Source organism: Apodemus sylvaticus, chromosome 2 (genome assembly GCF_947179515.1).
Source record: "Apodemus sylvaticus chromosome 2, mApoSyl1.1, whole genome shotgun sequence".
NCBI lineage: Eukaryota > Metazoa > Chordata > Mammalia > Rodentia > Muridae > Apodemus > Apodemus sylvaticus.
Genome location: NC_067473.1, coordinates 98,564,059 through 98,575,841, shown reverse-complemented (window position 1 = coordinate 98,575,841; position 11,783 = coordinate 98,564,059). Strand labels below are relative to the sequence as shown.

General features: G+C 38.2%; 1 gene segment (V, D, J or C); it reads left to right on the top strand.

Moving 5' to 3' along the window:
- Nucleotides 1–5,990: 5,990 nt before the first annotated feature.
- LOC127677172 (Ig kappa chain V-III region MOPC 63-like) lies at nt 5,991–6,632 on the top strand. The segment is given in 2 exon segments: nt 5,991–6,058; nt 6,296–6,632. Coding segments are annotated over 2 exon segments (378 nt in total).
- Nucleotides 6,633–11,783: the final 5,151 nt, after the last annotated feature.

Sequence of the window (11,783 nt, the reverse complement as noted above, 5' to 3'; positions counted from 1 at the left end):
TCCTAGGTGAGGTAGTATCGGGATGGTCTTTCCTTCAGACTCTGCTCCACATTTTGTCTCTGTATCTCCTTCTGTGGGTATTTGTTCTTCCTTCTAAGAAGTACTTGAGTATCCATACTTTGTTCTTCTTTCTTTTTGGTCATCATTTGATATGTGAATTGTGTCTTGGGTATTCCAAGCTTCTAGGCCATCCATATTCATGGCCTGCTGTGGTCAGTTATCTGGGTTCTGATGGACACATATTGCCCTAGATGGTATTAATTATGTTTTTATGCTAGTTTCTAGGCATCTGGGTTTTGGGGACTCTAGATCTAGCTGCTGGCTTTTGGGTTTGTCTTTGTTCAGTATTTTTTTTTAAATGATTCTTGGTTTCTATTTCCCCTCTGGATTTTCAGAGAGCTTGCTGCATGTTTCACTGAACACTCTGCTGGTGTGTTCAAGAGAATGTTTGCTGATGTTGGAGCCAGGGGTGGGGCCATGAGGGTCATGGGGAGATGTGGTCCATTGTAGTGCTAGTGGGCACCCTGAGAATTGGGTCTGGGGGAACAGAGAGAGTGGAGTATGTCCACAGGCAGGCTACCTGCTTATTTGGCTAGCATGACCTGTGGATGAGCAGGGTTTTTCCCAAGTTTGTGGCTGGTACAGAGCCACAAGGGTGTGAGGGGATGCAGAAGGTGATGGTTTGTGGAATATATAGGAGGCTTAGACTGGAGGTAGGGAGGGAGGGCTGCAGCTCATGTCCTGTTGCAGTGCTAGGAGTGACTAAGAATTGGGCCTGGGGGAACAGAGAGTGGAGATTATTATTATTATTTATATCTGTAGGCTGCATATCTGGCCTTCTGGCAGAAATGGCTGTGGTTGAGCAAGGAGAGTCTATTGGAACTGGGGACTGGGACATATTGATGAGTTAGGCTAGAGAGTTGTCTGTGGGATCCAAAGGAAGTGTGGATAGTAGGGAGGGGAGGATACCCCTGGTGTCCTGTTGTAGAGTTGTCAGTGAGGCTTAGAATTGGGTCTGGGGAAACAAAGAGTGGAAAATGTTCATGGACATCTTGCCTGGTCTTCTGGCTTGCCTTTATCACTTTCTGACAAGTGCTCAGTTTTCCCCCTTTTCTTTTTTTTTCATACATTCTTGAATGTTTATCACATTTTAGTTACTTAATTATCTTTGCATATGTGTGTGTATGTGCATGTGTGTGTGTGTGTGTGGGTGCATATGGCATGTTTGTGGAGGTCAGAGGACAACATTGGAAATTATAATTGATTACATTCCTCATTTGGAAAATTGTATGTACCTTCTGGTATTATGAAATCTAGTTCTCAAAGAGTGTATATATTCAGGTCATATCCAACTTGAGTTCTCTAGGTCCATGTACAATGTGCAATAGGGCCTTTCCTTCTTCTACCTCTGGGTGGCAACCAAGGGCAACAGTACCTATAATATAAAGAGAACATTTCATGCCTGTTTTTTTTTTTTTTTAATTGTCTATGGATCTTGAAGAGACCATTATCGGCTTAAATGGGAAAAACTCATATATAATATATATGTACACATATATACACACATATACACATATATATATAATATGTGTATATAAGTATATTATATACATATATATAGTTTATACATATAGATATGTATAAGTTTTATAGGTAGATACTTCATCATGTTTTCTTATAACTTTTCCAGACACCGTTTCTGTTATTTTTACAGTGTTATCTCCTTCTATATTTCTCACTCTACACCTAGTTAAAGTACCTATATTCCCCTTTGGATCACTTATATTCTCCTGCCTATTGTTTCTTTTCCCCAGAGATTTAATTATTTATGTATTTGAGTACTATGCATATATGTATGCCTGCATGCATGTCAGAAGAGCGCAAAGTATTTCATTATAGATGGTTGTGAGCTGGTATGTGTTTGCTATGAACTTAGGACCTCTGCAGGAGCAGATAGTGTTTTTAGTGCTCTTAACTACTAAACCATATCTTTAGCCTCCTTTTACCTTCATAGTTTCTTCAGTTGCTCTGAGTTATAAATGTGGATGTGGATTTGAAACTAAGAGTTTCGGATGAGGGAGAACTGTGCCATTTGTCTTTCTGGGTATGGGTTACCTCACTCAATATCATCAGTACTAGTTCTTTCAATTACCTTCAAATGCCATTTTTCTTTATAACCTAATGATATTTTATAGTGTATATGGCTATATTTTAATTTTCCATTTGTCTGTTAAAACACATTTAGGTTGTTTTCAATGAACATGACTGAGAAAGTACCTGTAGAGCATGGGGTTGATAGAATCTTATGGGCATATGGAAGGAATGCAATAGTTGGGTCATATAGATGTATTTTATATTTTTATTTGTTTTCCCACACTGATTTTCAGAGTGACTAGACTAGTTTGCAAGCCTCCAACAAGTAGATGAGGGTCCCCTTTTCCTATATCCTCTCCAGCATTTGAGGTCAGTTGTTGCCAGTCTGACTGGGTTAAGATAAAATCTCAAAGTTGCTTTGATCTACATTTCTCTAAGTGCTTTGTATAAAATTTAAAAACATTTATTACCCATTTTTATCTCTACTTTTGAGAACTCTGTTCAGATAACAAGCCACATTTCTAGAATGAACTTTTTGGTTTTATTTATTGTAATTTTTACTTTTTGGTTTTTTATTTTTTTCTTTTTCTTCTGGATATTAATCCTCTGTTAGGCATTTAAGTGGCAACAGCTCTTCTTGTCTGTGGATTTCTTTTTAGCCTGATTAATGTGATCTTTAGCCATCTCAGACCTTTTTAGTTTCATGATGTTTCGCTTGTTAGTAGTTGACTTTAATTTTTTGACAACTGAATTCCTATTCAGAACTCTTTTCTACACTTATACCATGTAGAGTACTGCCTTGACTTTTTAAATTGTTTTGATTATCACTTTTATTTTTTTTTACACTCCAGATTTTATTCACTCCTCCCATCATCCACCCTCCAACTGTTTCATATTCCATACCCTCATACCTTCTCCCTACCCATTTCCATGAGTATGTCCCCCCACCCCCCCAGCCCACACCTATTAGACCTCTAAACTCCCTGGTGTCTCCAGTCTTTTGAGAATTAGGTGTATCGTCTCTGAACCCAGACATGGAAGTCCTCTGCTATATATGTGATGTGGGCCTCATTTCAGTTGTTGTATGCTGCCTTGTTGGTGATTCAATGTTTGAGAGATCTCAGGGGTTCAGGTTAATTGATACTGCTGGTCTTCCTACATGGTAGGCCTCCTACTTAGTTTCTTTCAGCCTTTCCCTCATTCAGCCTCAATGTCAGCAGCTTCTGTCCATTGGTTGGGTGCAAATATCTTCATCTGACACTTTCAGCTGCTTTTTGGGTCTTTCAGAATGCTGTCACGCTAGATTCCTTTTTGTGAGTCCTCCATAGCCTCAGTAATAGTGTCAAGCCATGGGACCTCCCCTTGAACTGGATCCTTCAGGTTCCTCTCAATTTCCATCCCTGCAATTCTTTCAGACAGGAATAATTATGGATCAGAGTTTTGACAGTGGAATTGCAACCTCCTTCCTCACTTAATGCCTTTACTTTTTTTTTTTTTGGAGTTTCAGTTTTGAATTTTAAGTCTTTGATCTAGCTGAAGTTAGTTTTGTGGAAGATGATAGAAATGGGTTTAATTTCATTCTAAATATTCTGTCTCTCCTTCTCCCTCTCCCTCCCCCCCCCTCTCAAGATGGCAAAATCTAAAACTTTAATTGTGGGTACAGTTGACTGAAAATTAGTTTATGTTTTTCACTTTTTTCTTTGGAGATCTGGACTAAAATTTTGTTTACTTCAAAAAGATGACATCTTGTAAAAATAAGATAATATATAAATAAGCTGCATTACAACTCACAAAATCACACTCAATAGTTCAATTATTGTAGTCTACAATGTTTTTAACTTTTTCTTACTTTTTTTGAGATTATAAAATAATTGCATCATTTTCCTCTTTCTACTTCCTCTAAACCCTGTCATACACTATTCTTTCTTATTTTTAATGAAAGCATTCTTTTAAATTAATTTTTGTTCTCTTTCTATCTGCTTGTCTATCTATCTATCTATCTATCTATCTATCTATCTATCTATCTATCTATCTATCTATCTATCTTCTATCTACCTCTATCATCTGTCTTTTCTATGTATCTCTTTATCTATTCTATCTACTATCTATCTATCTATCTATCTATCTATCTATCTATCTATCTATCTATTTATCTATCTATCCATGTATCATCTGTCATCTCTATGTATCTATTTATCTATTCTGTCTACTGTCTATCTATCTATATCACCTGTCACCTCTATGTATCTATTTATCTATTCTGTCTACTGTCTGTCTGTCTATCTATCTATCTATCTATCTATCTATCTATCTATCTATCTATCATCTATCATCTACCCATATTCTCAAATTCAATCTGCTTAGTTTGTTGCTTGTTTGTATGCGTTCAGCACTGACCATTTGTTATTGAATGATCAATTGGTGTGCTTTATCCTGGAGAAGATTCTCCCAACTAAGCATTCCTTCATTGACTGTAGTTCTTTGTAAGGGTTGAGGCCTTAAGTTCTTCCCCCATTTACTTTAGTGTATCTATTGTTTTTGTCTTTGTTCATTTTGTGTTTAGACCATCATGGAAGGGAGATTTTATAGATGTTGCTTTTGACTACACTGAAAGACACAGTCTCATAAAAAACTTCTGATCCTCTAGGACTTAAATATTTATGACCACTTTTTGCTTTAGGTGAGGAAGTTGTATTGTAGATATATCCATTGGGACTGGGCATGACACCTCTGCATTTTCATTGGTTGCATTTTTCTATTATGGATTTTATCTTTTACAAAGACTATAATAGCTTTAAAACTTTTATGATGGCTGATGTGTTTGTTCATGAATATATAGTAGAATGTCTGAATAAAATTTCTACTAATTTCTTATTATCTTAGATATATGTTTAAGTTAATAGTTTCAGATTTAATGTTTGCAAAACCAATCTAATATTAGTTCTCAATCTTTCAGACACCTGATCTTGTGAAAAGATAAACAAAGTTCTTCAGCTCTATAGTGTAGTGACAAGAATAGAAAAAGTGGGAGTTGGGTGAGTAGGTATTCCCCACCCCGACAACTTCTCAGTGGGACATTTCTGACTTTAGGTTATCTTGTTGGTTCAGCATTTGATTTTGGACTGTCATATGGGGTGACATCACCACTTATTCACAATGATCTGCATTACTTGTTCATGTCATGCAACTCCTGATGACATTTGCAGATTTGACTTATGGCCACTTTGTGGTACAATTTCCCTGTGAAACCAAAGGAAGTCATATTCTTTGTCTACTGTATAAAATCCAACTGCTTTTTCTTCTTACTAAGCATCGTGATGTGAAGTGCCATTGTTGCTTGAAAAGTGTGATATTATTGAGACTTAATATTGATCATATGTTCTGCTCTTCTTTGCAGTTGAGTATACATATAGTATATTTTTATCTTATTGTTATTTTATGTTTGTTTTGTTTTTTGAGAGAGAGAAGAGAAAAAGGAGAAAGGACAGAGGGGAGAGAGAGACAGAGAGAGACAGAGAGAGAGAGAGAGAGAGAGAGAGAGAGAGAGAGAGAGAGAGAGAGAGGGATAGGGAGAATCTGAAGTTTGGATGGGTAGAGAGGTTGGAAGGATCTAGGATCTAGAAGTTGGGAGAGGGGAGATGATCAGAATATATTGAATGTATTGTATAAAGTTATTTTAAATTAATGGGGTGAACAGGATAGTCATGAAATCTGTTAGGTTGTGCTGTAGATGCTCTATGAGTGGTTTTGCCAACCCCAATGACTCCTGAGACAAAACAGGTATCCTTTTGAGCACTAACTTTACTGAGCTACTTTGCATGTTGTGTTAGTTGCCAATGGTCAAGGCTGCTCTAAGTATATGTTAAGGCAGCTTTTCAGAGTCCTAAGAAATGGCTTCTAGACCAGCTCTCAGAGATGAAGTCAGTTGTTCTCCTGATATGGGTGCTACTATTCTGGGTACCAGGTGAGAGGGTTCAGGGAAGTATTAGGAATACTGGAGCCATGGCTGTATTACATGTCTCTGGGATCTTGATCATTGGAATTACAGCATTTGTAATTTGTTATTTCCTTTTGCAGGTTTCCTTTTATTTTCTAATGCCTCAGAGTGCTGCCTTTGACAGCTGTAACATGAGTCACATGTATCATCCTGAGAAGGTTTCAGTATATCTGCAACAGTTGTTTTGTGTCTTTGTCATTACAGGTTCCACTGTGAACATTGTGCTCACCCAGTCTCCAGCGTCCTTGGCTGTGACTTTTGGACAAAAGGTCACCATCTCTTGCAGAGCCAGTGAGAGTGTCAATAAATTTGGCATAAATCTTATGCACTGGTATCAACAAAAACCAGGACAATTTCCCAAAATCCTTATCTATACTGTGTTCAGTCGAGCACCTGGGATCCCTGCCAGGTTCAGTGGTGATGAGGATGATTTAAACTTCACCCTCACCATTAATGCTGTGGAAGCTGATGATGCTGCAACCTATTACTGTCAGCAAGGACTAACAGTTCCTCCCACAGCCGTTTATGTCTAAGCAAAAACCTCCCAGGACTGCTGCACACTGAGGCTCAATGTCTCAGATGTCTTTCCCCTGAGACATCTTAATAAGAGTTCTGTACATGGTTTGGTTGAAAACTGAGGTGAACTACAAAACACAAAATTCTTAAGCGGATAAGGGCATTTATTTCCCCTGTACATTGCATCTTATAACTAAATAATTTCCCTAGTAAAAATGATGTCCTTGTTACTATTTTGCAAACCTATTACAGCTCTCTCCCTCCTCAAAGTCCCACCCACATAGACTACATCCTTCCCTCTCCTGGGAGAAAGGGAGAGCTCCCATGGGGACCAACACACTCTAGCACATCAAGTCATAGTAGTACTAAGTGCATGCTCTGCCACTGAGCCAAGACAAGGCAGACCAGCTACCAGAAATGGATCCAAGTCATATACAGCCTCTGTTCCTATTGTTAGTTGACCTACATGAAGATGAAGCTTTGTTACTATCTTTAGAGAATTTTTTTTTAGATTTAATAGTTTTTTTTTTTACTTAGCCAATGATTTAAAACTTAAAGAAAACTTTTCTCACTCTTTTAAAATAAAATAACACACTGAAACTAATAGAAAAGAAACCTGGGAAGACCCTTGAGGACATGTGCACAGGGGAAAAGTTTCTGATCAGAACACCAATAGCTTATTCTCTAAGATCAAGAATTGACAAAGGGAACTCATAAAATTACAAAGTTTCTGTAAGGCAAAGGACACTGTCAAAAGGACAAAACAGCAACCAACAAATTGGGAAAAGATCTTTACCAACCCTTCATCTGACAGAGGCCTAATATCCAATATATACAAACAACTCAAGAAGTTAGACTCCAGAGAATCAAATAACCCTATTGAAAATGGGATACAGAGCTAAACAAAGAATTCACTTGCCTGTAATCCTTATGTTTGCTCTTCTCATTGTGTCCTAGATTTCCTGGATGTTTTGGGTTACAAGTTTTTTGTATTTTGCATTTCCTTTTTTTTTTTATTATTCGATATAATTTATTTACATTTCAAATGATTTCCCCTTTTCTAGCCCCCCCCACTCCCCGAAAGTCCCGCAAGCCCCCTTCTCTTCCCCTGTCCTCCCACCCACCCCTTCCCACTTCCCCGTTCTGGTTTTGCTGAATACTGTTTCACTGAGTCTTTCCAGAACCAGGGGCCACTCCTCCTTTCTTCTTGTACCTCATTTGATGTGTGGATTATGTTTTGGGTATTTCAGTTTTCTAGGTTAATATCCACTTATTAGTGAGTGCATACCATGATTCACCTTTTGAGTCTGGGTTACCTCACTTAGTATGATATTCTCTAGCTCCATCCATTTGCCTAAGAATTTCATGAATTCATTGTTTCTAATGGCTGAATAGTACTCCATTGTGTAGATATACCACATTTTTTGCATCCACTCTTCTGTTGAGGGATACCTGGGTTCTTTCCAGCATCTGGCGATTACAAATAGGGCTGCTATGAACATAGTAGAACATGTATCCTTATTACATGGTGGGGAGTCTTCTGGGAATATGCCCAGGAGTGGTATAGCAGGATCTTCTGGAAGTAAGGTGCCCAGTTTTCGGAGCAACCGCCAGACTGATTTCCAGAGTGGTTGTACCAATTTGCAACCCCACCAGCAGTGGAGGAGTGTTCCTCTTTCTCCACACCCCCTCCAACACCTGCTGTCTCCTGAATTTTTAATCTTAGCCATTCTGACTGGTGTAAGATGAAATCTTAGGGTTGTTTTGATTTGCATTTCCCTAATGACTAATGAAGTTGAGCATTTTTTAAGATGCTTCTCCGCCATCTGAAGTTCTTCAGGTGAGAATTCTTTGTTTAACTCTGTACCCCATTTTTAATAGGGTTGTTGGGTTTTCTGGAGTCTAACTTCTTGAGTTCTTTATATATATTGGATATTAGCCCTCTATCTGATGTAGGATTGGTGAAGATCTTTACCCAATTTGTTGGTTGCCGATTTGTCCTCTTGATGGTGTCCTTTGCCTTACAGAAACTTTGTAATTTTATGAGGTCCCATTTGTCAATTCTTGCTCTTAGAGCATACGCTATTGGTGTTCTGTTTAGAAACTTTCTCCCTGTACCAATGTCCTCAAGGGTCTTCCCCAGTTTCTTTTCTATTAGCTTCAGAGTGTCTGGCTTTATGTGGAGGTCCTTGATCCATTTGGATTTGAGCTTAGTACAAGGAGACAAGGATGGATCAATTCTCATTCTTCTGCATGCTGACCTCCAGTGGAACCAGCACCATTTGTTGAAAAGGCTATCCTTTTTCCATTGGATGTTTTCAGCCTCTTTGTCGAGGATCAATTGGCCATAGGTGTGTGGGTTCATTTCTGGATCTTCAATCCTGTTCCATTGATCCTCCTGCCTGTCACTGTACAAATACCATGCAGTTTTTAACACTATTGCTCTGTAGTATTGCTTGAGGTCAGGGATACTGATTCCCCCAGACTTTCTTTTGTTGCTGAGAATAGTTTAGCTATCTTGGGTTTTTTGTTGTTCCAGATGAATTTGATAATTGCTCTTTCTAACTCTGTGAAGAATTAAGTTGGGATTTTGATGGGTATTGCATTGAATCTGTATATTGCTTTTGGCAAAATGGCCATTTTAACTATATTGATTCTACCGATCCATGAGCATGGGAGGTTTTCCCATTTTTTGAGGTCTTCTTCCATTTCCTTCTTCAGAGTCTTGAAGTTCTTGTCATACAGATCTTTCACATGTTTGGTAAGAGTCACCCCAAGATACTTTATACTGTTTGTGGCTATTGTGAAGGGGGTCATTTCCCTAATTACTTTCTCAGCCTGCTTATCCTTTGAGTATAGGAAGGCAACTGATTTGCTTGAGTTGATTTTATAACCTGCCACTTTGCTGAAGTTGTTTATCAGCTGTAGGAGTTCTCTAGTGGAGTATTTTGGGTCACTTAGGTAGACTATCATGTCATCTGCAAATAATGATAGTTTGACTTCTTCCTTTCCAATTTGTATCCCTTTGACCTCCTTATGTTGTCGAGTTTCCCGAGCTAGTACCTCAAGTACAATATTGAAAAGATAAGGAGAAAGGGGGCAGCCTTGTCTGGTCCCTGATTTCAGTGGGATTGCTTCAAGTTTCTCTCCATTTATTTTGATGCTGGCTACTGGGTTGCTGTATATTGCTTTTACTATGTTTATGTATGGGCCTTGAATTCCTGTTCTCTCCAAGACTTTAAGCATGAAAGGATGCTGAATTTTGTCAAATGCTTTTTCAGCATCCAATGAAATGACCATGTGGTTTTGTTCTTTGAGTTTGTTTATGAAGTGGATTGCATTGATGGATTTCTGTATATTGAACCAACCCTGCATTCCCGGGATAAAGCCTACTTGATCATGGTGGATGATCGTTTTGATGTGTTCTTGGATTCGGTTGGCAAGAATTTGTTGAGTATTTTTGCATCGATGCTTATAAGGGAAATTGGTCTGAAGTTCTCTTTCTTTGTTGGATCTATGTGTGGCTTTGGTATCAGCGTAATTGTGGCTTCAGAGAAGGAATTGGGTAGTGTTCCTTCTGTTTCTATTTTGTGGAATAGTTTGAAGTCTGATAGAATTCTGCACTGAAACCATCTGGTCCTGTGCTTTTTTTGGTTGGAAGAATTTCTATGACTCTTTCTATTTCTTTAGGCATTATGGGACTGTTTAGATGGTCTAGTTGGTCCTGATTTAATTTTGGTATTTGGTATCTGTCAAGGAAATCGTCCATTTCCTCCAGATTCTCCAGGTGTGTTGAGTACAGTCTCTTGTAGTAGGATCTGATGATTTTTTGGATTTCCTCAGTTTCCGTTGTTATATCTCCCTTTTCATTTCTAAGTTTGTTAATTTGGATACTTTCTCTGTGCCCTTTGGTCAGTCTGGCTAAGGGTTTATCTATCTTGTTGATTTTCTCAAAGAACCAGCTCCTGGTTTTGTTGATTTTTTGTACAGTTCTCTTTGTTTCTACTGGATTGATTTCGGCCCTGAGTTTGATGATTTCCTGCCTTCTACTCCTCCTGGGTGAAATAGCTTCTTTTTGTTCCAGGGCTTTCAGGTGTGTCATTAAGCTGGTAATGTATGCTCTCTCCATTTTCTTTTTGGAGGCACTCAGGGCTATGAGTTTTCCTCTTAGCACTGCTTTCATTGTGTCCCATAGATTTGGGTATGTTGTGTCTTCATTTTCATTGTGTTCTAAAAAGTCTTTAATTTCTTTCTTTATTTCTTCCTTGACCAAGGTATCATTGAGTAGAATATTGTTCAGTTTCCACGTGTATGTGGGTTTTCTTTTGTTTTTGTTGCTATTGAAGACCACTTTTACTCCATAGTGATCTGATAGGAGGCATGGGATTAGTTCGATCTTCTTATATTTGTTGAGGTCTGTCTTGTGACCAATTATATGGTCGATTTTGGAGAAGGTATCATGAGGTGCTGAGAAAAAGGTATATTCTTTTGTTTTAGGATAGAATGTTCTATATATATCTGTTAAATCTAATTGGTCCAAAGCTTCAATTAGTTTCATTGTGTCCCTGTTTAGTTTCTGTTTTCCTGATCGGTCCATTGAGGAAAGTGCAGTGTTGAAGTCACCCACAATTACTGTGTTAGGTACAATGTGTGCTTTGAGTTTTAATAAAGTTTCCTTTTCGAAAGAGGGTGCCCTTGCATTTGGAGCATAGATGTTCAGGATTGAGAGTTCTTCTTGTTGTATTTTTCCTTTGACCATCAAGAAGTGTCCCTCAGAGTCTCTTTTGATGACTTTGGGTGGGTTGAAAGTCAATTTTATCTGATATTAAAATGGCTACTCCAGCTTGTTTCCTGAGACCATTTGCTTGTAAAATTGTCTTCCAGCCTTTTACTCTAAGGTAGTGTTTGTCTTTGACCCTGAGGTGTGTTTCCTCTAAGCAGCAAAATGTAGGGTCTTGTTTACGTATCCAGTCAGTTAGTCTGTGTCTTTTTATTGGGGCCTTAAGTCCATTGATGTTAAGAGATATTAAGGAGTAGTGATTGTTACTTCCTATCATTTTTGACGTTATTTTTTAAATTTGATTGCTTAACTTCTTTTGGGTTTGATGAAAGGTTACTATCTTGCTTTTTCCAGGGTGAAGTTTCCCTCCTTGTATTGGTGTTTTCCTCCTATTAT